The sequence below is a fragment of the Cyprinus carpio genome, chromosome A13 (genome assembly GCF_018340385.1).
Source record: "Cyprinus carpio isolate SPL01 chromosome A13, ASM1834038v1, whole genome shotgun sequence".
Classification (NCBI taxonomy): Eukaryota; Metazoa; Chordata; class Actinopteri; order Cypriniformes; family Cyprinidae; genus Cyprinus; species Cyprinus carpio.
The window spans coordinates 11,340,429-11,366,100 of NC_056584.1; the positions used below are offsets into that span (position 1 = coordinate 11,340,429).

The 25,672-nt window shown below is 37.4% G+C and overlaps 3 protein-coding genes across 14 annotated transcripts in view; 1 reads left to right on the forward strand and 2 right to left on the reverse strand.

Moving 5' to 3' along the window:
- LOC109105931 (centrosomal protein of 170 kDa-like) overlaps positions 1 to 11,553 on the forward strand; it is a 40,453-nt gene extending 28,900 nt beyond the window's left edge. For 3 of the 10 annotated variants that reach the window (XM_042768793.1, XM_042768785.1, XM_042768794.1), the window contains 11 exons: positions 588 to 689; positions 1,400 to 1,535; positions 2,495 to 3,988; positions 4,476 to 4,523; positions 5,617 to 5,857; positions 7,195 to 7,375; positions 7,470 to 7,646; positions 7,931 to 8,019; positions 8,714 to 8,807; positions 9,497 to 9,548; positions 9,850 to 11,553. In XM_042768793.1, coding sequence (XP_042624727.1) covers positions 588 to 689; positions 1,400 to 1,535; positions 2,495 to 3,988; positions 4,476 to 4,523; positions 5,617 to 5,857; positions 7,195 to 7,375; positions 7,470 to 7,646; positions 7,931 to 8,019; positions 8,714 to 8,807; positions 9,497 to 9,548; positions 9,850 to 10,100 — 2,865 coding nt within the window. In that variant the 3' untranslated portion in view covers positions 10,101 to 11,553. The remainder of the gene's footprint in view (positions 1 to 587; positions 690 to 1,399; positions 1,536 to 2,494; positions 3,989 to 4,475; positions 4,524 to 5,616; positions 5,858 to 7,194; positions 7,376 to 7,469; positions 7,647 to 7,930; positions 8,020 to 8,713; positions 8,808 to 9,496; positions 9,549 to 9,849) is intronic. The other 7 variants (XM_042768786.1, XM_042768789.1, XM_042768787.1 and 4 more) reach the window with 7 other exon arrangements.
- dync2li1 (dynein, cytoplasmic 2, light intermediate chain 1) lies at positions 11,533 to 15,720 on the reverse strand. Of its 3 annotated transcripts, none has more exons than XM_042768800.1 (13): positions 15,573 to 15,720; positions 15,284 to 15,416; positions 15,133 to 15,167; positions 14,968 to 15,037; positions 14,785 to 14,873; positions 13,858 to 14,038; positions 13,704 to 13,772; positions 13,363 to 13,440; positions 13,064 to 13,143; positions 12,889 to 12,959; positions 12,565 to 12,662; positions 12,397 to 12,489; positions 11,533 to 11,921 (listed from the first exon to the last, which is right to left on the reverse strand). In XM_042768800.1, the coding sequence occupies exons 1-13, from the start codon at positions 15,584 to 15,586 to the stop codon at positions 11,859 to 11,861; spliced, it is 1,074 nt and encodes a 357-aa protein (XP_042624734.1). In that variant the 5' UTR covers positions 15,587 to 15,720; the 3' UTR covers positions 11,533 to 11,858. The 3 variants fall into 3 exon arrangements, with proteins under 3 accessions (XP_042624734.1, XP_042624733.1, XP_042624735.1); XM_042768799.1 differs by having other exon boundaries at positions 14,785 to 14,892; positions 15,133 to 15,181; XM_042768801.1 differs by having other exon boundaries at positions 14,785 to 14,892; positions 15,573 to 15,712.
- Positions 15,721 to 16,325: 605 nt separating this feature from the next.
- Positions 16,326 to 25,603, reverse strand: abcg5 (ATP-binding cassette, sub-family G (WHITE), member 5). Its single transcript, XM_042768804.1, has 13 exons — positions 25,443 to 25,603; positions 24,502 to 24,623; positions 23,903 to 24,039; positions 22,660 to 22,758; positions 22,336 to 22,468; positions 21,613 to 21,752; positions 20,418 to 20,543; positions 19,841 to 20,058; positions 19,244 to 19,449; positions 18,589 to 18,727; positions 18,266 to 18,451; positions 17,199 to 17,311; positions 16,326 to 16,834 (listed from the first exon to the last, which is right to left on the reverse strand). The coding sequence occupies exons 1-13, from the start codon at positions 25,601 to 25,603 to the stop codon at positions 16,650 to 16,652; spliced, it is 1,965 nt and encodes a 654-aa protein (XP_042624738.1). The 3' UTR covers positions 16,326 to 16,649.
- Between the last annotated feature and the right edge of the window lie 69 nt (positions 25,604 to 25,672).

Here is a 25,672-nt window from a genome sequence, read left to right on the forward strand (position 1 = left end):
ATTTAATTTAATTTAATTTAATTTAATTTATTATTATTGATGTTGTAATGCTGAATTGTTTTTGTGGAACACGTGATTTGTTCAGGATTCTTTGATTCTTTTACATTTTAAATATCTTTACTGACACTTTTGATGAATTTAATGGGTACTTGCTGAATAAAAGTATTAAAAAAAATCTTTTGAACAGGTAGTGTAAGTTTTTAATAAACATAAAAATGAAATGAACAACCAAATTAAAAGCAGGTTAAATTAATCTCAAAATAATTAAACATATACGTGATGGATGGATCATTAAATAGTCAGGAGGATAGACAGAAAAATTAGTTTTATATTGACTGACTGTCAATAAAGCTGACGTAAGTTTACTTTTTAATAACATTGTGTAGGTGTCTTTATTGAACTTACATTAATACTTTCTGTTTGTTCCTTCCTAAGATGTTGTTCTGGCTCTGTTGCTATGGAGTCTGTGCAGCTGTGTTTATTTGAACTCTTTTTGCCACATAGGTGCCGCCATTGTGTCACAGCTCACCAACAACAGCAGCAGCTCTTGATTCTCCTGCATGTGTTGTTGTGTTTGTCATGTGTAGGTGTTTGGGGTGGAGGACTCTAAGGATCCTGGTTGCCCTGAGCAACGAGAAGCCGGTGGAAAAGCAAAGGATGGCAAGAAGCTCAGCTCCACTTTGTCTGAGGTGCTTTTTAACACATGTCTGCATCATGTCGTCATTTGGAGTGTCTTTTAGATTAATGGTTTTGCATGAGCTGTTCTGCGTGATAAGCTATCATTTATTTGATCCTTTATTATCTTAATGCATTTCACATTCTAGTTTGAATGATGGGGTTTAATGTTACATGGAAAAGACTTTTAAGGAATAGTGACACAGTGCTTTGTCAGTCACTCCCTCCACTGACCACTTCCTTGTTAGGCTGAAAACTGGCCACTTGCTCACTGACCCAGTTTGGCAATGAGAAGTAGTAGTCTAGTTCCTTAAGGCTATATCCACACACACACACACACACACACACACACACACACACACACACACACACACACACACACACACACACACACACACACACACACACAAGAATAAGACTGTAAAAGAGTCCTTGTTTTAAATCCTCATTGTGGATCCGTGCCATGTTTACACCCAGTCTTCACTCTAGCATAAGCATAGACTGAGTTTTCTGATTATCGTTGTTTACCTGTTTTAGTGGTGCTTGCTAAGGCTAACATAATCAAATAAGTGTAGTTTGTTTGAAAAAGACATTCTAAATATAATGAAGACTAAGGTGCATCATAACAAAAAGCCAGTGTGCAGGACTGGACCACAGACAACTATTGCAGGGGTAATTCAAGTGTTTAGCACTGACTAGAGAAACATGTTTGCTTCATTTATAGAGACTTGTGGAAGATTCAGTTGCAGTCGGCAGCCCTCGCTGGGTTTCACAGTGGGCCAGTTTAGCTGCTAATCAAACACGAACAGACCCAGAAGGCTCTGGGGCAGAACCACCAGCTTTTGTCCATCAAGAGCGAGGTAATTTACTGAAATGTATGAACACATAAATGGTAGCGCTAAATAATATTGCCCAGTAACTGGTAATGGTACCAATAAATGGTAACATCCCTAATTTAATTGATTCTATCTTAGCATTTAATTTCATTGAAATTCAGCATTGACATTATATCACAATTTTGTGAACCAACTTGTTCTGTTATTTATTATGTATTCTTAATGTATATGTACACTACAGTTGAAATGTTTGGGGTCCGTAAGATTTTTTGTAGTGTTTTTGAAAGAAGTCTCTTTAAAACGGTAATATTGTCAAATATTACTACAGTTATAAATAACTGTTTTCTATTTGAATGTATTTAAAAAATATAATTTATTCCTGTGATGGTAAAGCAGAGCTTTCAGGAGATATTACTCCAGTCTTCGGTGTCATAGAATATTTTTATGTAACATTATAAATGTCTTTTCTTTTGTTCTATTTAATGCATCCTTGCTGAATAAAAGTATTAATTTCGGTCCCACTTTATATTAAGTGGCGTTAACTACTATGTACTTGCATCAAAAAGTAAGTACAATGTACTTATTGTGTTCATACTGTATTGCAAAACACTTTTTTGCTGCTACTGAGGTGGGAAACGGTTAAGGTTAGGGTCAGGTTTGGTGCTATGAGGCGGTTTAAGGGTGGGTTAAGGTGTAAGGGATGGATCAACAGTGTAATTATAAATGTAATTACAGAAATTAATTACAGATGTAATTACATGCAGATAATTTTGAAATATAAGTACAATGTAAAAACATGTATGTACACAATATCTGCATTGTACTAAATGATTAATTTGAATGTATGTACAGAGTAGTTAAGGCCATTTAATATAAAGTGCAACCTTAGTTTCTTAAAAACTAATCAAAATAGGCCTAAACTTTGAAACAGTACTGTATATATTGTACATTTCTATAATATGTATTTTCTTTTCTCACTTCAGATGGTGATGCATTTGAGGCTGGCATCTCTATCAAGAGCACCGGCTCCACCACTTCCAGCCAAGCTGAGCGCAAAAGAAGGACTCTTCCGCAGCTTCCCACAGAGGAAAAGATCAAGCGCTCTGAGATCGGTGAGAAACAGGACACAGAACCCCAGGAAAAAGAAAGCCACAATGACCATAAAGGTGATGGCGAGTGCATCGGCACTCCAAACAACAAGGATGTTGTGTCTAGCCAATCCAAGAGCATCCAGCAGGACGGGAAGACAGGAAAACATTCATCTGTGCGTCCCTTGGGAAGTGGAGAGAGGAGAGCATCAGAGGAGAGTCGCAGGAGGTGTTCAGAGGACAAGAGTAAAGGAAGTGATGGGGAGAGGTCTGGGAAGCCACTGGTGAGGCAGGGTAGTTTTACAATTGAGAAACCCAGCGGTAATGTCCCCATAGAACTGATTCCTCGCATCAACCGGCAGAATGGAGGAAGGGAGCGAAGCGACTCGGTGGGCAGCATGGACACGGCGACTCTTCTCAAGGACACTGAAGCTGTCATGGCTTTCCTTGAGGCGAAACTCCGCGATGAGAAAAAGTTGGACCCGATAACACCCCCAGCCTGCCCTTTATCCCCCGAATCTGATATCGACACGGCCAGCACAGTCAGCCAGGCGGCAGCTGAGGGTGATCGCAAGGCAGTTCAGAAGCGCCGATCCCTCAGCAGCCTTTATAAAGAGAAGAGCAACGTGAGCACAGCATCAAAAACCACAACCAGCGCAAGGGAGCGTCTCGAGAGGAAGACAAAGACCAAGACCACAGAAAGCCGCTCGGATACTCGTCGTTCAGTACAGACAGCCTCCCGTGGCCGCAGACCATCCCAAGATCTCACTGATGACGATCAGACATCCTCGCTGCCCATCTCAGACATCCTGTCCTCGGACCAGGAGATGTATTCCAGTCGCCAACACACCAAAGGTTACTTCACCTCCACCGATGACCTTTTGCAGTCCAAGCTTGATACCAGCAAATCTGCAAGGTCTGCAAAGCCCAGCAAGACTTTACAAACTAACACCGCGGCCCTCGCCAAGCAGGCTGGTCTTCCACAGCCCCGTCCCACGAGGGCATCCATGTTGCGCAGGGCTCGGCTTGGAGACACGTCGGACACAGATCTGGCAGACGCCGACAGGGTCTCAGTGGCGTCTGAGGTGTCCACCACCAGTTCCACTTCCAAACCACCGTCGGGGAGGAAGGCGCAGTCACGCATCGACATGCTAGCACAACCTCGCCGCACCAGACTCGGCTCAGTTTCAGCACGGAGCGATTCAGAGGCCACGGTCAGTAGGACCACTGCGACACGTGTGTCTGCAGAGACAGCGCTACGTCTGGGACTGAGAAGCACAAATCAGCAAGCAACAGACAACAAGCTAACTGCACGCATGAGGGCTAATAGTGTCTCCAAACTAACGGACCCCAAGCCAAAGACGGCACCTGTCAACAGCATCCCATCAGGTGAGGAGGAATATAATAGTTATATTAATATACTCTTTCGGCTGCTGCATGATTGGAAATGTTACTTAGCAGATGCCAAAAGCAGAAATGAGTCGATTTGTTTTAATGCCAATTTGAGATAAAGAAACTGGTGAAAGTATTGTGTTTATGTAATCTAACTGACTAGTCCATGATAACCTGTTTCAAAAAAAAAAAAAAAAAAGTTAGTTAACACTAAAAATTCAGATCCATTTAGAAAATAAATAGGGTGCATTTCCATTCCAAGTCATTAAAATAACAATTGTATGAAAGTTCTGCAGTCAATAAAAACTGCAGTTGTCTGGTTGTTTTAACTGAGTTTATCTTGAGACATTTAGCATTCAGCTAAATTTAGCAGTGCATTTTAGTGATGTTTTATGAGGACTGGATCGCTGTCATTAGTCATGTTTGTCTGTAATTGTCTGTCTCTGCATGCTTGTGATATTTATAAAGATCCCATTTTACACAGAAACCCAACTTGAGCCTGAAAGTGTTCTCGCAGAGGAGGAGCCCATGGGTACTGTAGCATCTCTGGGCTGTGTGTGTGTGTGTGTGTGTAGAAACTCAAACTCAGCATGCTTTTAAATTACAATCAGTGTGTGATTTCATTTTCGAATTCATGCTTTTTTAATTAAACTCAGTGATGAAAAGGATCTCATTTTATTTACTTTCCCTGTAAAGAATTATTTGAAGAGTGATATCTGGTCTATAAACATCACATTGGCCTTCTAATATTTAAGTGCTTAAAAGAGTAAAGATATATTTGCAGATTCAGTGCTCTAGTGAGTAATTAATGAATTATGTTCATATTGAAATGATGACCTCTTAGATGTTTGTCCTTTAATGCCACAAAGTCAGAATCAGAGCAAAGTTGGGTCTCCTATGCTGATGCAAGAGCTGAGCAATATAAGAAATGAGGGTCAGTGGATGTTAAGCACATTCCCCCTGGTGGCACAAAGTAAAAACAACATGACGGCATGCAGCTTTGCATTCATTCCAGATACAAACATCCTAGAGTTTATAAAGTTATTTTGAGTAAAACCCACAGTCTTTACATTGCCAATCTAGATCATAACCACCAAAACCACCATCCCAAATGTCCTTTTCATCACTTCCTAGTGTCTTATTTTAGAGATAGTTGGTCAGAAGAGCTTTGCTGTTTGATTTCTGCAGAAGTAACTGCAACGTTCAAGTTCTTTGGTTTGTTTTAAACTCTTTATACGTAATTTTGATAACTACAGTTGCTCCATCCCCATTTGAAACAAGGTTTTTATGGAAACTGTTATAGTGTGTAGAGTAATATAAATGTTTTAAATGAAACAACAACATTGTTGTACAATAATACCTGAATTTTGAATATAATCATAACAGATTATTTTAGTTGCCATGTTTTTAAACCTTGAGCCAGTGGGGAAGAAGATTTTTGCATCATGTAACAGAGATGCAAGGAGTTTGGAGACTGTGTGTAATACTGACAAAAATACTCATACGTTAAAAGCTCTTAAAATCCTTTTTGAAATATACATATCTGTAACCAGCCCCTCAATTCACTTTGGGACTTTATTGTTCATTATTAATTGCATTTCAATCAAACCGGTCTTTCTCTTCAGCCGCTAACCGGTGGAGACGGCTGCCTCCTGAATATGCCTCTACCTCTGAGGATGAGTTTGGCTCTAACCGGAACTCTCCCAAACACATTCGCCTGCGGCCGGGCACCACTCTTTGCACCGGCAGGCTGGGTGGTCCCGCTCCGGTCACCACCAGCGCCGGGGGTCTCCTCCTCAAAAACAGGATGAGAGAACAGGAGGAGTACATACGAGATTGGACAGCTCACAGTGAAGAGATCGCCAGGTACTCATCAACTCTATGTCCTTATACACACAGACACATTCCATCATTAAAATGCCCCACAGTTACCTGACACACAAAGCGTATGATATAGTTATCTTCACATTATGCTTGACTGTTCTTCCAGTCTTATCTCATGAGATGTTCCTTTGATTTGAAGTAAACGTTTTGTGAAAATCAGAAAGAAAGATAGGCTTTGGTTCATCTCGGTAATGTTTGGTGTGAAGGTTTAGATCTCTTTAATGAAAATCTTTTGAAATCCTTTTGGAGAAAATGAATGGATAAAAAACATTGAGAACCGCTGAAAAAGTGGGCACTCAGTGTTGGTGTTACATGTAGGAATATATTCTATCATCTCTGGAGATGTTCTCATGTAGCATTAGTCACAGCTGGAACAGCAACAAGAGAGTGAGTCTTCAGTTCTGCTGCTGCAGGGCAAACACTAATATAAGTTGTTTTTTGACATTTTATTCTGTCTTTATCTCTCATTAACCCCTGCTTTTGTGTTCTCATTTATCTACTTAAATTTCAAACAGCAAAAAGGTCTGTTTTTAGTTACCAGTGCCCTTAGAAATGTGGTGTTTGCGGTTAGCTGTGGTTACTTTACTCTGTAAATTTCTGTGTCCAGTAACTGTGGGGTTACCATAGTTGTTTAATTCAGTTGCTTATGTGATCTCAGCCCACTCAATGTAAAACAAACCACTTTTATTTGTCTTCTTTTATGACTGGTGTCTTTATCTTAATGTGAGTGGACATGATGTTAAATGTACATTTCAGAAGAAATATTCAAACTTTTATTTTTTATGTGTAATATAAGTTTTTACTGAAGAATAAAATACTGTTAATTCTACACATTTTTCCACACAAAAGTGACACATTGCATCTTTAGCAACCCATAAATGCCTTATATATTTGTGTGCCAATACTGCCACCTTGTGGTTATTCTGAAACCCTCTCAATATTACAACACCATAATAATTGACCATTAATTAAAACCTATATACAACAAATGTGTGGTTCATATGTAATGAGCCATTCTTGATGTATTTACCATGTATTTAATATTATATACACTAATGATAAATTTAGGTTCAGTGAGATTTCTTTAAAAAACAAATCAATACCGACCCCAAAATTTTACAGTACTCTATTTTTTGATGTTATAATAATTCTGTTTTTATAAATGATGCATGTCATCCATACAGTTTGCTATGGGATAGCATGTATAAGCATGTGCATGCATAGAGTAGGGACTACCTAATGTGAGTCTGTGATGTCATTTGCATGATGTGTGTGTTTTTGTGCACCCCTAGTCTAGACACCCATCTCAATGTTTACAGGTTATTTCCCTGTGTGCGCAGGATCAGTCAGGACCTGGCCAAGGACCTGGCCATCCTGGCACGAGAGATCCATGACGTGGCAGGTGAGATCGACTCGGTCAGTTCCTCCGGCACGGCGCCCAGCACCACGGTCAGCACAGCCGCGACCACACCGGGGTCCGCCATCGACACCAAAGAGGAGGTACATCTCACTGCCTTACTCACTTTCAAGATGTTTATTAGTTTACAAGGTGATTGTTCTCAATAACCTTATTGTTAATTCTCCTTTTCTGCAGCTGGTTGAGAGAGTTTTTGACGAAAGTCTAAACTTCAGGAAGATTCCCCCTGTAGTTCATACCAAAGCCTCAGAGATCAATGGCAGACCAGTGGAGCTTCGTCCCCGGGCCCCGGACAGCGTGGACCCTCAGGCGGCCCTGCGCAGGCGTACCTGGAACCGGGATGAGGTGAGACCGGTATGAACAACCACTTAACTTCAGCTCTTTATGAACGTATGTTACTGAAAGTGAATGATTCAGCAGACTTCAGGATGTGGTGTTTATTTTTAAGTGCATGTCTGTGGCTCCAGATGAGAATGTCTCGTTCAGTGTAGCCTGGTGTGTGAGTGGCGATGTGAAAACTGATATGATGTTTTGATTGACAAGTTTAATTTCCTCAGTGTTTTATTGACTGGATGCTGTTTGTTTGGTAAATGATTGATTGACAGGGTTGTTATTGACTGATGCTTGTTCTTTTGCAGGCGGTGCTAGACAGTTTACTGCTGACGTCAGTTTCCCAAATGTCTTCTAAAATCCGACAGTCTGTAGATAAAACTGCTGGCAAAATCAGGTCAGTCATAGATGTGTACTGTGTTGCTCATTAAACCAAATTACATAAACAGTCATTTTATAATTGCTGAAAATGTTACAGACTGAATAATTGTACAACTATCTAATGTAGAACTAAATAATATTGTAACTTTTTTTTACTTCTTACGTTTTCAAAGGTACTATATTTTACCTCATTTTGTTATTTATTATTTTGGACTAAAATATAGTTAATGGAGCAGTAACACATATTTTTATGTGCTAAGATGCATATATATATATATATATATATATATATATATATATATATATATATATATATCAATTAATTAATATATCCATTAGTTGTATACAAGAATTAAAATGTTTTAGATAAAATACAAAGTCATAAGGACTGAAATCAAAATTATTTTTGCCCTTTAAAAACTTTTTAAGAACATACTGTTCTTGAAAGTTATGGAATCATGAATTTCAGTGAACTTCATTTTATTTAGTGGTTCCTCCATTTCAGTGAAGTTTGAGAATAGGAACTGGTTTTCTATAGGAACTTACTGCTTATATTACAGTTTTACATTTTCCGATGTAAACTGTAACTGCTGATAGATAAAATATCATGGATAAATGTAATCTGTGTGTGTGTGTGTGTGTGTGTGTGTGTGTGTTTAACTATTTAAAAGACAAATTTGTAATATTGCTACTTATTCACTATTTTAAAGGATATTGTTCAAAGACAAAGACAGGAACTTGGATGATATTGAGAGGAAACTCTGTGTGGACAATGAAGTTCCACTTCCCAAAACTACAAACAAGGTAAGTTCTCTAAAGAGATAGTTCACCCAAAAATGAAAATTACCCATGATTTACTCACCCTCAAGGCATCCTAGGTGTATATGACTTTCATCTTTCAGATGAATCCAATCAGAGTTATATTAAACAAATATTTTTTTTATATAATACTTTTGCTAAACAAAATAAACTTTGCTTCCATTGCTCCTGTAAACAAAATCTTCTCGCGAGACTAGCATATTCTCATGAGATTTAGGCTACACCTACGTCCTGCGTCATCCGCTGGAACGCCACTCTCTCGTGAATGCACATACCAGTTAGCGGAAGCTAGAGATTACGGTTTATAAAGGTTTAAATATGGATATTTTTCTTACAAATACGCATGGATTCACTTCAGGAGGCCTTTATTCACCCCCCAGAGCCGTGGGGCACTTTTTTATAATGGATGGATGCACTTTATTGGACTTCTTTTAAACAGTTGAAAAATAACACCCATTCACTGCCAGTATAAAGCTGGGACGAGCCAGGACATTTTTTAATAAAACTCAGATTGGATTTGTCTGAAAGAAGAAAGTCATATCCACTTAGGATGGCTTGAGGGTGAGTAAATCATAGGGTAATTTTTGTTTTGGGTAACAGATTTTTTGGGTTTTGTTTTTTACAGTAACAGATATTGATCTGTACTTCTGCTAATTATTCTTTATGCCATTCAGGAAATTTCATCTATACTAACAGAGCTGAAGAGGGTAGAAAAACAGCTTCAAGGTAAGACTTACACCACATCTACACTAAATCCAACCACAGCGCAATGCAGCTAAATTAAGCTCGCCTTAATAATCTTCTATAATGTCCACAAGCATTTGATGCAGCACATTTCTGTTTTCGATATACTATACAGCTTTTTTTCAAATCTTTTATTATTTGATATATAATTAAATATCTTCTGACTGTAACATCATAGTCAACTTGTGATGTTTTTGGTCTAATTTAAATAAGTATATGCAGTTTTAGCAAAATAAAATACGTACACTTTCACATTTTCTGATGTGTTTCTCTATCCCTGCAGTTATAAATGTCATGGTGGACCCTGATGGAACCCTTGATGCTCTGACCAGCCTCGGCCTGACCAGTCCAACCACCACCAAACCCAGAAGCAGTCCTGGGTCTCAGAGCGTATGGGGGCCTCTGCCCAGTAATGGAGCCCCTCAGCCGCCACCGCCAACAACGATCATAACCAGCCCAGAGAGACCCAGTGTAGGACTCAACTTCAACCGCTCACACCCCACTGGAGAGGAGAGCGCCATCGCTAGCAAATAAAAGACTTTCTGTTAGTAAACTGGATTAATAAACTACACACTGTAACGTGTTCCCGAATGCATCTTTTAATGTGTACATATAATGTACTATGTGCCCTTCTACAGGATTCTGTATGAGGTCTGTTTGTTGTTTTACCCTGTATTGTAACCTTTAGCATCACACCTGTGTATCTGGACTGACTGCTTAGCTCAACTAAGCAAAACCGCACCAAAACACACACAGCTGCATGTGACAGGAAGCAAGTGGCCATCCAAGCCCAATGAACTGGCAGACGTATCCCTCGTGAACGGACAAAAACAACTCCAGTGCCTGTCTGCTCTCCTCTGAGCTTACCAACATGTTCTGCACAGTTCACCAAACTGAATACACCAAACTATGCGCAAAATCAGCAATTGTATTTTGAAATTTGTAGATAACTGTAATTTTTGGAAAATGTTTTAGTTGTTACATTTTGTGCATTCAAGCTATTCGAAATTAGCTTAATAAGGGTCTTGATTTTTTTTTTTTAATGTAATGAATTATCACTGAAAAACTGAAATATCCATTGCAATTCTTTGCATAATTTTGTAGTTTTCGATTACTACAACATAAAGAGAGGGAACTCGCAGACAAATTCATGGCATGCACTAATGGACTGGTAAACTGCACCCTGGCTAAATCGATTTTTGCCATTATGCTACTTCGATCAGCACAGCTGAATCAGCCTTATGACTATAAGCGTGTGTGTACTAACATTTCTGCATAGACTGACGTCTGTGTCTTCATGACACTCTGATATCCACTAGCCGCCTTCTCATTACTATTACCTGTTTCTTTCCTTCTGCTGCTTGTCTGTATTTTTTAGGAGGATGTTGATGTAAACCTGAACCACTTACCTGGCCTTTCTTTAGGAGCCCTGCAGGAAGAGTATTTCTGAAAGTAAATAGTGTAACTAGACTTAGTACCTGACAGAATACATTCAGTGGGTTTTTCTTTGTTTTCTACATGTATGATGTCACTAAGTGCCCAGTATTCTCAGCTTAGTCTTTCGGTCTTTGAGGATGACAAGACTTGATTAATTGTGATATGGTTTCATTTTGCACATCAAAGGCGTAATGTGAAATGAATTAGTCAATTCAGGGCACTTAAAAGATTGGGACACCACTAAATCCCGCTGTACTCACTACAAGATGCCTTTCCAGTGGGACACCCCTCTGACAAAACAACCTGTGAGACAGTCTGCCAATGTATGAGAGACAGCAGATAAAGTGCTTGGTACATTGATTTTCCCTGTGGTTTACACATCGTGTATCATATCAGTGTTTTTTTTTTTTTTCTTTATTGTTTTTAATGTATGTTTTATTTATTTTTGTTTTAATTCATTTAATTGTTACGGCACTTTTTTCTTTTTTACATCATTTTGCATATTCTCAATAAAGGGGGGAACAGCAGATTAAAACAAGGTTTTGTTTAATTTCGAAGTCAAGCTGTGTGTTGTGTCCAGTTGAAATAATCTGATATTTCTCAAGGGATGCTTTGATAGGGCAATATACAAAATAATGCATTTAATAATTCATTCACAAAATACATTCTCCAAATTGTATTTAACTACAAAGAAGCAACATGAGCTACAAAGATTAGCCATACTACCATTACACATAATAGCAATATTCATACATAAAGACATTTCATTCGTTATGGTACACAATGGAAAGTGGATGAAGTCCAGTACAATGCATTAATACAGATGTATTCCTTCTAAAGGGTTTTGAGTGAAGTCTATGGATCCAGAGCCAAACTTTTCCATGACTTTGCTTGTTCTCTCTTGTACTGCTCCAGCTCCTGAGAAAAAAAAACACAAGAAAAAAACTGCAATGCAATGTTTCTTTAACACATTAAATACATTTCTGCATCTGATAGTTTAGCTAAAGTGCAGTCAATCAGATTTCTACATTTTCTAAAACTATAAACATGATGATTATATTATTTTTAAATCTTATCTTAATTGAACATGCTATTCTGCAATCTGAGCGATTAAACTGCAATAGTGACCCTCTGCCACATATTTCCTGATTACTGCAATCACTAAGCACTCAGCAACAACAGCGTGAATCAGAGTAGCTGAGAAGCTACTGAAGGGCAATGCGTGTGAGGTACAGGGTAACTTTCAGTCACAGACTGTACTCTGGAGGATCAGGTAATGGCTACAGTACTGAGTCAGTTTTACTGCAGGGTTATATACACACGCATGACTAGAGGTTACTAGAAGACAAATATCTGCTGAAGGGTGATTTTACAGTGACAATAATTCATTTACCTGGTCTTTCTGAGCTCTGATAGAGTCTATAAGGGGCTCGCTGTACTGGGGGTCTTTGGCAGGATCTTTCAGCTCCTTACGTTCCTTGATGTTCTGAAGACAAAAAGGTCAGGGGTCAGGCAGACATTATTTGATCATTATCATTGTTTACACAGCAGGAAACTATACCTCAGGTGGGAAAACCCTTTCAAAAACCTTTTTCCAAAGGTCTAAGGGGTTTTTGGCATGAAGAGTCCCGATATCAACATCAGAGGTTACAGGCGGGCCTAGAAGATGAATGCATTACAAATATTTTGAACACCTACATATATGAGTACATGAAAAATTAATATATAGTGCATTATACTTGGGCTTATACTTGTGTTTATAATTGTGCATCTTAGAGGTAATAAAAACTGAATGTATAGCAATATATCAATAATAATAACAATATGCACCAAACTAATTTTAACATTATTAACAATAAAAAAAAAAGCACAATGCTTATCTTACCAATCTGACTGAGGGAGTCGAAGCCTGCTGGTACTGCCAGAGGTTTGCTGGGGTCAGTAGAGATTGACTTTCTAATAGAATGGAATAAAAAACACTTTTTTACTGTGACTAATAAACTTTAGTAATGAAGAATATCCCATATCTGAAGTACAAGAAGGTAATGAAAGGTTCATACGGTCTTTCAGTCCCAAACGCCAGCTGATTAACAAAACTCCTGCTTTTAGACATTGTAGCTTCTAACTTGCTGCTGGTGAACTATAGAGAGACGGACAGCATACAAATATAACACTGACCAGAGAGAAACAGAAATGCTAAATGAGTGATTTTATATAGCTTGGTTATGCCACAGAAGGGTGATGTCAGTTTAGAGCTCCTCAGTTATTGTTTTTCTGAAGCTACAAATTTCTGTATGTTATGATCCATGATCATTTTCAAACCGCATTCTGAAATTCTGTAGTATGAAGGCGGTCTTACGATTAATGAGGCTCCGTAGAAGTGGGCTATGAAGCGCAGAGTCTTACAAATCACCTTTCTCTTCTCTGAATCAAAGTCCTAGAAGGAGATAGAATGTTATTGATGAATATAATATTATGTAAGTTTGAATTACTTTTCAGTGTTTCACTGGATTCATCATTCAATGTTTGATTCGGACAGCCAAGAGTTGATTTTTACTGAAGATTTAATTGAAAAAAGTAATGCTTTTACATGTTAACTGTTGCATAATGTATTGTTTTGCATACTATTCTAAAAACACAGAAAGCAGTATTAAGTGCATACTGTAGAAGCCAGAAGGCTATAACATAGTGAGATTTTACCTGAAAGATGTCAAACTTGCTTCCAACTATGAGAAGAGGAACAGGGAAAGGGCTTATGAGCTCTCTGTCCTGTTGAAAAGAGACTGTTTCATGTAATAGACTGATACATTCAATTTCAAGCTTCATTTATAGCAATTCTGTTACTCTCTCACACCGGATAGTCCTTGTGGAGGACTTGTGGGACTCGTTGTTTGCCGGATCTGGATTCTCCGGTCTTCTGATGTGAGGCACACACTTTTTCCACATGACTTCGAGCTGAATCAAGCAGTCTCTCCATGGTCTCCCATAGAACATTAGGTTTAGACAGATCCAGAACAAGAACTACAGACAGAGAACTGTAAAAACAAGCACAATTGATTTGTATTTGTTGCATTTGCAACATGTATGGAAGTTTATTTCCACCACAGAATAAAAGTGTGAATTGTGAGATTAAAAAAAGTCACTATATATATATACAGTATATATATTGAGTGGTGGGGAAAAACCAAACAAGCAATTGCAACTTTTTATTTCACAATTCAGAATTTTTTTTCTCTCACAATTGCGAGTTTATATCTCACATTTCAGGCTTTTCTTCTCAGAATTCTGAGTTTACATTTCGCAAATCTGTTTTGTTTTTTTTTTTTGTTTGTTTGTTTTTTGTTAGGTGGTGAAAATTACATAAAAAAATTAAATGTAAACAGAATTGTGAGAAAAAAACTCAAAATTGTGAGATGTACACACACAATTCTGAGAAAAAGTCAGAGATATAAACTCGCAATTGCAAGAAAAAATGTAATCACCTTTTTTTTTTTTTTTTTTTTTTTGTGGAAAAAAAAGAAATGTGATATTTAATTTTAATTGTATGAGTATGAGAGTTGAGTTGTGAGATATAAGATTTGTATTATAGGAATGTAAATTGTGAGATGTTAACTTGCAATTATGAAAAATAACCTTGCAATTCTGAGAAGAAAAGTCTGAATCGTGAGAGATAAAGTTACAATATTTATTTAATTCTTTTTTTAATAAGCTTCACCATGTATACTACCTCAGTTCAATCTGAATTAAATGTAAACGAGTGCACAGTGTTTGCGAATCTAACCTGACATTGTCAGCCGTGATGGGAATCTGCACTAGGTCTGATAAGGAAATTCCTCCTCCCAGCTCCCACAGGTGAGCGATGTCTTTAGGCTGCAGAGAGGAGAAAAGTCTACTCTTACATATAAATTAAAAAGGAAATTCATTTTTTATTCCTATAACAAACTGAGGAGGACAGTATCCATACCGTATTATGCCCTCTTGCACGTCTACCGAAAGTGTACTCCAGTGCAAGAGTAGGTTTAGCTGTCTCATCTCTGGTTTAAAGGGTAAAACAGAAACATGATGTGAGGTGACAGGTGAAAACCCTTAAGAACTCCAGATGTACAGTATGACAGCATCTTAAACTCACCTATCAAGAAACCGCAGTAATATTGTTGTCTTACCCTAAAACAGAGATGCTGTGTAAAATGTTACATTGGTATAAGCACATATATTTTAAAGCATTGTCAAACCCTAAAGACTTCAGGTAGGCCTTAAGTGTTATATGTCGCATAACTTACCCCTGCTTTACTGCCCATGAAGAAGACTGTTCTCTGTGTGGGAGAGTGCGCGTCCTCTTCAGCATCCTCTTCATCAGTCCTGCTCTCCCTGCTGCGCACTTCCGCTGCAGCAATGTCCCATAAAGTATCCGAACTACGAGACAACATGATCTTAATAGCAGCATCTTCATATTTACTAAAGCAGGAAGTAGCTCGACTCTCTCTCTATCTCTGGGTAACGTTAGCTTGTAAGCTAACTAACATCGAAATGGGAGTAAAGCAATGTTGTGTGGCTCAAACAGTAGCTTACCTTATTTTAGGCATTATCACTAAAATAGTTTACGTCTGGTTTCATCGAAGAAACGAGTTTCGATTCTTGTACTGAGCTTTCTTTTACTGTCTATGGTACTGAGTGACTGCTTGTCGACTGAAGGAGACGCTTGATTACCGTTGCGAGGGGTAACGTCACTGTTTGATGATGTAAGACATCTAGTGCACTATGGGAAATGAAGTTTTTCTTAATTTCTTCAACTAATTTTCTTTTCTATTCCCGTTTTCCCGAAGTGTTCTCTCTTTCCACGAGAAGTTCACATTGACAAATATAGATACTTTGAAACTTATTTATTTTAATGTACATAAATTTGGACTGAAAATGTTTCAATAGTATTCGGTAAAGAGCCCTTTATAAAAAATAAATAAAAATAAACACGGTTTTATTATTGTAAAAGTATAGTAACCATGATTTTTGGTTTTTGACAGATTAATTACCATTTGTATAACCACAGTCTTAAACTTTGGTTATGGTTTTATTTTATTTTTTAGAAAAACCAGGGTAAATTTTCGTAAGAAACAAAACTAATAATATGATGCTGTCAACATGATCTTGCTGTTGTATGAAATAACCACAAATAATAACTTAAGCTTTCCTCACATGAAAATATAGTTCAGACCAGACAGGGACAGAACATGTGCATTTGTTAAATGAAAACATGATGTAATCATTAATACAAGCATTCATGTGAAACATTCACATATAGATGAACATAAGCAGAACAATCATTGGTATGAAGTGGCCTTTTTATTTAAATGCTTTAAATGGCATTTCATTCTAAATATATTTAAAAACAACAGGTACATGTTTTATTAAACATTTATTGGATATAATAATGTATTTACAGTCACATTAGAAATTATGATGTATACCACAAACAGTACATTACATTTAGGAGAAAATGGATCAATAACTATGGAAAAGGTTGATGGATTCAGCTTTCATGTTGAGGTTTTCTGGATGCAGTCAACTATGATTTAGAGATATTCTATATACAAAATAAAGAACATAAAATAACATTCTCAGGCACACCAACACATGCATACACTCAGAAGCTTAGCGCCTGATGAGGTGGTCACGTATCTTGAAGCTGATGATGCCCAGTATCACGAGTGCAGGCAGAAAGGCGTAGAGCAGGAGGAAGTCTTGTGTGTAACGTGAAAGCGCTCCAGGATAACCCTGATCTATGATCATATCCCCACTGTCCACCAGACATGATCCTGGCAAACCAGCTAAAGGCGCTGAGTGAGAGCAATGGTTAGTCAGAGGACATCCGTGTGGACAGCTTATGCATTTTATGTCATAAAATCAAAAGTAAAGTTTGTCCTTGTCTATTAGCTTTGACTCAGACAAATAAAAAATATCAGATAAATGCCTTTGAAATGTACACACTTCTTCTGATAAAACAGTCCAATGATACTGATGATATTTGACATGCTGTGGGTAATGATGTAAACTAGAAACTACTGGCTACATCAATATGTCTCGCCTCAAGTTCTTATTTCAATAAGAAAGACATTAACACAGACACCATGCTTGTCAAGCCATTTCATGGGTTCCATTAGAAGTATTCAATAGATTGAGGAAGAAGACGCTTGTTCTTACTGCAGGTGAAGTTCAGGCCATAGAACTCAGTGACGATCAGGAGCTCACAGCCGTACTTCTGGAAGGTCAGATAACTCAGCCACTGGAACACCACAGGCATTTGTTTAAAACTCCTAAAAGGATACAACATTTTATGAAACTTCACACTTAAAGGAATAGTCAAAAAAACAGACAAAAGTCTAAATTTGTTTCTTCATCAGAACAAATGTGGAGAATTTTAGCAGTACATGACTTGCTCACCAATGGATCCTCTGCAGTGAATGGGTGCCGTCAGAATGAGAGTCGTCCAAACTGATGATAAAAATATTATTATTATACACAAATCTATTGTATATATTTTGGTGTTTTGTGGAGAAAAGTGTGGTGTTTTTGTTATAAAAATATATATAGAGATTTTTTATTACTAAATGTTGCATCTAAACACCATTATAGTCCATATTCTAAAAATAACATTTCCAGTGAAAAACAAAGTCCATCACCTGTTGTCCTCTCACATCAAAATCCACCAACATATTTGTTTAGAACAGTTTTGGACTGTTTGTGCTTGATGGTGCTTGATATGTGCATATTTCTCTCCTGATTCATATGAGATTTTAACTGGAGAAAAATTTTGGCCAGAAGCAACAGTTTAATGTAAAAAACTTCTTGATGGTTTTGTTTGTTATAAACAAGCAGCTTTTGGCTTCACAAGACATTAACCGATGGACTAAAGCCAAATTGTAGATTATTGTGAAGTTTTTATCAGCTGTTTGAACATTCTGACGGCACCCATTCACTGCAGAGGATCCACTGGTGAGTAAGTGATGTAATGTTACATTTCTCCAAATCTATTCTGATGATGAGACAAACTCATCTACGTCTTGGGTGGCCTGAGAGTGAGTACATTTTCTGCAATTTTTTATTTTAGGGTGAACCATTCCTTTAATATGCTTACATTGTGTACTGATTTAAAAATGGTCATATTATGTTATGTAACTAATGGAAATTTTATCCAATCTATAATGCAGAACATTATGTCTTCAATGCACATTATGGCAATATTGAATACATCAAAGTCATTTCTTCACCTTAGAAATCCAGATCCCACCATGATTCCAGCTATATTGAGTAGAGCGACCCCGCTGTTGACCATATTGGGGTCTTGAACAACCCCCAACAAGACCAGTGTTAAAAGTTCACCAACGATGTGAGGAACCATAACTACGGCTGAAAAACACACGAAGCGCACAGGATCTGGGTTCATACCAACAGTCCTGAAACACCAGACCACACACAGAGAAACAGGATGAGGTCAAGATTCTGAGGACATTCCCCTCAGATCTGAACAGTAGATACCCTGAACCGAGCTCTGATAAACTCAAGTAGCTCACACAAACACACCCATACTCACCAGTACAAGAAAGAGGTGAAGATGAACACACTGATAATACTGAAGGGCAGGATATGAATGATGTAAGCCAGAAACATCTGCCACTTCTGGTACAAGCCATCTTTACTCTCCTGGTCAGCGATGGCCCTTAAAGCAGGAACTGTTTGAAAAAAAAAACATATATTATTTAAACTGCATGAAAGTGAAAATACAGTAGCAGAGATGTCTTCTGTTAACAATTATGTGTTATCTCAAGTGCTCTAAGTTCAAGGTTAAGCATTAATCATGCGCATGTTGGAGCAATTTGTGAGATGTGATCTCTTATCAGCAAGGAACTGATATATAAATGACCTGGAATTATTTCTCTAACGCACTTAATCAAATGTACTTGAGACCAGTGTTATTTTAGTATCACAAATGAAGCAATATCGAATTTACTCATATTCTGGATTAGGTTTATATATATATAATTTCCATTTTAATTTCATTGTATTATTTTACAAACATTTTTGTATAAATATTTTTTCTCCTTTGTATGTTCCAATACCTGTGTCCAAAAGCACATGCCTAAAATTAGTCATATTTCATTTCAAAGAAGAAAAATACTCAACACTGAATGTGTCCTCTGGCTCCAGAGATATTTTTGAGTTATGTTAACTGTGGATGAGATACTCACATAAAGCCACGGCATTCAGCATGCCAGTATAGGGTGAGGCACCCATGGATTGGTAGATTATGCCAATTCGGTCCTGCACGGCACCTTTAGTCACATCCTTATCCAGTTTCATGACAAAAAATGCAATGAATAGGCCATAAATGAGATTCTGAGAGAGACGCATGAGAATGCCCATCCTGTCACGAGACATATTACGCACCGTCCGTCTGTGTGTGTAAGACAGAAGCAAATGCATCAGAGAGGAGTGCTTCATTACTAAATGAACCACAGACCAAACTCATATTAAAGGTCAGGTCAGGTAGAAAAAGCTCTTTTAAGGCATATTTTCACTCTTTACAGTGTAATTTCATTAAAACTTCTGGAAATAAGGTTTAAGAATTTGTAGTCAGTGTCACAGTGGACATCCACCAGAGTGCACTCCTCTCCACTCCGTTGTCATGACAACAAACAAGGCAGAGGGGCAAACAGTAGATGAGACCCGGCAAAGGATTGTGGGAAATGGAGTCCAGGATGGAGTGGAGAGGAGTGCCCTGTGGTGGATGTCCAGTGTACTCCGGCTGGTGATTGTGACAGTAGGGGTCATAGCTACAGTTTTACCTCAGGAGGACATTCAGTTTGGACATGCAGCTGGGAGACTCCTTGCTTTTGAATGGGATCATGGGTTTGTCTGCCCTCTGGCAGCTTTGCTCGATCCTTCCCAGCATGCTTTTATAGACCTCTGAGTTCTGGTAGGCTGACGTGATGTCATGCATGCGGCTGTAGGTGGCGGCTTCCCTCTCGCTGCAGCGTGTGTCCACAGAGGTCAGATCAACTATCAAATAAAAAAGGACATTTTTTGATATTTTATGTATATTATTATCTATATTTTTGTGTATATATATATATATAGTACAGGTCAAAAGTTTGGAAACATATATAATAATCTCTTCTGCTCATCAAGCCTGCATTTATATATAGTAATATTATGATATATATATATATATAGTTTTCTATATATATAATTATACTTCCTGTGATAGAATTTTTAACTAGAGGAACACCTTGAAAACAGGCTAATTCTATATTCGGGTTTTAAGCTGGATATATTTGATGAATAAAAGGTTAAAAAGAAGGTGTTCAAAATAAAAAAAAAATTATAAGATATAATTCTTCAAAAGTCCTATCCATCAATTTAAAAATCAAAAGGGTTGCAGTACTCAGGACACTCATATCCACAGCTGCTGAAGAAATCCACCATCTCTTCAGGCTTCCCACAGAACACCAGTTCCCCTCGACTCATGATTGCTATTCTGTTAAAGATCTGCAGATATTTATAAGTAAAATTATTTCATTATTTTTTTTTTATTATTTTTTTTTTTATATACATGCAATTTTTATACGAACCAAAAAAATTATCATCATCAACATTTTTGTTGTTATTTTTTTTTTTTTATTTTTTTTTTTTTTTTTTTTTTTTTATATACATGATAAAACAATCAGGACACTCATATCCACAGCTGCCTTCAGGTCCAGGAACCCACACCAGAACACCAGTTCCCCTGAGCATTAGCTACTGCAATAAGGCCATCTTTAGTATTTTTTTTTTTTTTTATTAGGCCTTGGGATTTGGTTATTGAATTGGCATTTTTTAAGGATAGGGCCTTTCGCAGGCCGCAGGAACCCCTTTTCATAGTACCATGGATCTGTACAGTTAATTGTGGAAGAATGACCCACTTTTTGGCGTTTTCGCACCTCCAGAACTGGGTACGATTTTAGTACCGGACTGCCTTTTTTGAGAACCAAATTAGCTCCTACTCCGGAGCAGGTTCTAACCAGCACAACTGGTACTACCTGTGACGTAAGCATACATTGATTGGCCAAACACGTTCGAAAATGCCCTCACCCGCCATGATTTAAAAAGCTGTGTAAACATACTGTAAACATTTTGTGTCTACTTATTTGGCAAGTATGGAGAACAGTGATAGATTGACGGACGCAGAAGTACAGGCACTTGTAGCAAATGTAGCACTGTCAGTTGTTGTTGGAGATTCTTCCTCCTTTCTGTTCTTTCAGTCGCTTTACGTATACGTCGACATTCCATGTCCATTATTGTGAAACCCGCGAAACACAACAAAAACACAGCTCCGATCAAAGTGTCCTCCATCTTTCTGTTGTTAACGTTGTTCTTCTTTGTTTTCGTTTTTGAACGCTGCGCACAAATGACGTCCCTGTCAACCGGCTTACGTCACGTCCTAGTACACACTGTCGGTGTGAATGCAACCTTTTAAATGGTACTGGGAAATAGTTCGCGGAAAATCGTCCCAGTACTTTAGTACTGTACATTTAGTTCTGGAACTAAAGCGGTGCAAAAGGCCCTAATGTCTGCTCACCCTGAAAAGTTCTGAACGGGGCTGGTGGATGGTCACTATGACGATTCGATCTCTTCTGGCCAGTTCAGCCAGCAGCACCACTATCTGATTAGCGGTCATGCTGTCCAGTCCTGTGGTCGGCTCATCCAGGAGAATCACTTCTGCCATGACATAACAGAAAATGCAAAAACAGTAGAAACAAATGTGAAACTTTCTGCAAAGTCCACTTTCTGTCCTATGAGAGACGACTTTGAGTGTCTTCTTAATTCAAGTAATTAAAGCAATTAATAGAATTTTCCTTTGTCTAAAGTTAGAGCCAAATTAATTGGCTGATGAATTCATTTACTGCTTGATTGGAGAAGGCAGCAGATGAAAGCCACTTATAATTGCTGGTTTGTGTTCAGTTTGGAGTGGGCTCAACTAATCCATAGTCCACGGTCCCAGGAGACCCAGATAAAGGATTCAAAGGGACCCTCATAGACCTCGGCTTAATATTAAAAATGTGATAACCCTGTCAACCACTTTTAATATTCTACTTCAGTCCTTTTCACTCATTTGTCCATTCCTCAATAATCCTTTTGAGGGGCTTTGGGTCGCTGTGCTGGTCGCTCTGCATTTAAATAACATTTAGTCTCTCTTTTGTGCAAGCGAGGAAATGAACACACACTACACTAAACATAAACAAACATTATGCTATTAAGGGTTATTATTGACAAGTCTCAGGCAGGTCAGAGGGCAGCTCACTTGGGTCCTGAAGCAGCTGGCTGGCAATGGAGACCCTCCTTCTCTCTCCACCAGAAATGCCTGGGAAAATGCGGCCTCCAATCACGCTGTGAGCCACGTGTCCCAAACTCAGCTCTACCATGACTGCAGCTACCTACAGTATGATGGATCAAACAGGGATCAGCTTATTAAAATATGAGTGATGTCTCCATCATAACTTCAGGAAAGTTAAGGTATCTATAGGTATTTGAGATTTCTGTGTGCATTTCATTTTAATCAGTTTGATTATCCATATTTCCATATCTGTGGTGATATGGCAAATATCTGTGAAGGGAACGAGCTCACCTTCTTGCGTATGGCCTCAGAAGAGTGTTTTCTCAAAGCAAGGTGAGCAGTGTATGTCAGAGTCTCCTCCACAGTCAGATAGCTCAAGAGACTGTCACTCTGAAAGAGAAAAAAAAAATCTATATAAGCATTTCAATTGTTGTTGTGTGAAGTGTGCATGTATCAGTGGGTAGAGGACCTGTGCTTTAATTTAGCCGTAAATGCATTACGGTGCACATTATCGACACTTACAACACTTCACAATTTGTAAACTTTGCTCCTAAGTTTAAATTCTTATCTGTATCTTCAGTTTAGGTATGATGTTTATCTATTCCTTTTAAGATGAGTCAGAAGGTTGTGGAGTTTGTGCGTCGTGTGCAGTGAAGTTCACACAGCTGAAATTGGACTAGAAGCAATGCTGCTATAACCTCTATTACTGTGCAAAAAAAAAAAAAAAAAATGAGACACCATTTAATTACTGGAATAGATTTATAGCTTCTTTGCATCTAAATTTAATCTGTAAAAATGACATGCAATAATGGCCGTCTCTCCATGCTTATTTAATTTTCCAGAAGATACCAATGAATAGCTCAGAAGAATAATGTAATGAACTCATGTGTAACGGCTACAAATGAACTTTTCTGCAAACTTTACTGTGTTTGTTTAAGTTTGCTTGTGGCAGACTTGACCTTTAGTTACCTAGCCAATTGCTTTTCATCTATACTTTCTACAGCTCTACAGTCACATGTTGCCTGTGATATTTAGATTAACGTGCACATTTACAGTGCGCTGTGGATGTAAATGTATTATACATTCTACTGTATATTTTTGTCCACTGTGATATTTTCTGTTAAAATCACTTAAAATCAAGGCTGGGAAGGATGACTGATTCCAGGAAGTTAATTTCAAAATGGGACGGAGTTCCAGTTTGAAAACATTGTATTTTTATACTATTTGTCACCACATATTTGCACCAATTTCTTATCTTCATTTTTAAAATACTATATGGTTTATTTTTTCACTTCTTTGAACACTTGAATTATCAGAACTTAAACTGATATTTTAGTATACTGAAGTTTAATCTTTTGATAGCGGTATAATAGGTTTTTGTAATATAATACAATGTTTGCTTATTTGTAGATCTGTACAAATTAAAAAGCTGCACTTTTTTAGTTGTCACATTATTTTATATTTTTATATTTATATATTTATATTCTTATTATATTCATAGTTGTATTCTAAAAAAAACCCCACAACATCTCACCTGGAGCACATAAGAGAAACAGTCTTGAAACTGCTCTGTTTTCAGCTTTCTTCCATTCACAAAAACCTCTCCAAGGAGTTTACCAGAATTCCCGATTCGTCCTGCTATAGCATCTAACAACGTGGTTTTCCCAGAACCTAGAGAAAGACATCAGTAAGCTTAATAATCTTTTGATATATTATCATATGACACTAACATTTAAAGAAATTATATTTTCAACTTTATTTTTAACTGCAATGTAAGTTGCTTTATAATAGTACATTGCTTGTTTATTCGAATACTGCTTATTCATTTTAGTGTCTTAATAATGCATGTACTGTAACAAAGAAAAATAGTCATCTGTGAGAACATGATTTATAAGGTGTTTTTTTCTGCTTTTGTTAGTGGTCATGCTCTCAAACTCTTAAGTCAATAAACAGAAAGAAAAAAACATTCCTTAAAATTTCACCATTCACTATTAAAATATTGTTGTGAAATACACAAATGAACTTATACTGTAGCTAAATATTTAGAATGTATCACTATGGCATGCTGTGGGCTCTGATATTAAATTTGTTAGAACTCAATATTATAGTTCTTCTGCCTTTTGAGTCACTTACCTGAATTCCCAAGAATTCCCATTATCTGCCCACTGTCCACATGAAATGACACTTGATTCAGTATTTGTCTTGTCCATTTTTTTCTGAAAGATGAAAGGTCCCACCAGGGTCCTACATGTTCACTGTAACACACATAAGCAAACAAAAAAATGTTTATGAAATGGCCACAAGAAGTGGTTTTCTGTTTGCCAGTATTTTGTTTGAAACTTCAATGAAATAACAAAGATTAATAAAAAAGATTAATAACCCAACAATTATTGCCAAAGATAAAGTCAGCTGATAAGAAAATGTCAGAATGGTTATGGCATATAAACATTTATTCACTGATTGTTTCATGTCAATCGCATACTTAAAGACTATAATATGCTGATAACTTTGATCAATCTGGCCTTTGATTTGCTAGATTTTGCAGAGAAAATGATTCTACAGATTAAATGTGTGCTTACTGACAGCAACATCAGCTACATTACTGCTATTATTTATATTTATATATATATATATATATATATATATATATATATATATATAAAATAGCAGTTCAACAAATAAAAACATTTTTATTTTAAAAAAGCTGGATTTTGACTTTCTGTTCAAATTAATCAATTTTCATTTTCAAAATTGTGATCATTTCAAGGTTTCAAGTTTCACTGGAGGGGTTCAAAAATACTGTTGTGAAACTAAATTTAACTGCATGCCAAGCTGTCTATTGAAAGTATGTGCATTAGAAAACTAAACAAAATATTGACATTTGTATTAAAGTACAACAGCTGTTTGGTCATATACATGTATCAGGTGCAGTTGTCTGTTAGCAGCTAGACTAAACCTATGAAGCTCCTGAGCACATTTAGAGTGTGCTAAATTTTGCATAACTGTCACGGACTGTGAATTAAGACAATCACCCATTTCACTGCTTTCATGTCATGCTAGTGTTGTATTCTCACCTTACAGTATAGGACACATTTTTGACGCTCAGGCTGCATGACGAATCGACATAATCCGGCTTTGGTTGGGACGTTCCCGTCTCTGACACCACCTTAAAAGTTCCATTTAACCCATTATTCTGGAAAACATCCTGCAATGAATATGAATGTGACTGACTCATTGTCTCTCATCAATGGTCAAACAAACTGTAATACTCTCAGTGTGACAGATCCTCGTCTTCAGCTGTCTA

What these genes read in the sequence shown, in the direction of transcription:
- dync2li1 (XM_042768799.1), bottom strand. An exon ending in TCCTCCACAAGGACTATCCG is followed by an intron (nt 13,773 to 13,857) that starts GTGTGAGAGAGT and finishes TCTTTTCAACAG; the next exon opens with GACAGAGAGCTCATAAGCCC. An exon ending in CGACTCCCTCAGTCAGATTG is followed by an intron (nt 12,663 to 12,888) that starts GTAAGATAAGCA and finishes TTCATCTTCTAG; the next exon opens with GCCCGCCTGTAACCTCTGAT.
- abcg5 (XM_042768804.1), bottom strand. Translation starts at nt 25,603, where the DNA reads ATGAGTCAGTCACATTCATATTCATTGCAGGATGTTTTCCAGAATAAT. An exon ending in GTTTCTCTTATGTGCTCCAG is followed by an intron (nt 22,759 to 23,902) that starts GTGAGATGTTGT and finishes TTTCTCTTTCAG; the next exon opens with AGTGACAGTCTCTTGAGCTA. An exon ending in CCAGCTGCTTCAGGACCCAA is followed by an intron (nt 21,753 to 22,335) that starts GTGAGCTGCCCT and finishes ATGTCATGGCAG; the next exon opens with AAGTGATTCTCCTGGATGAG.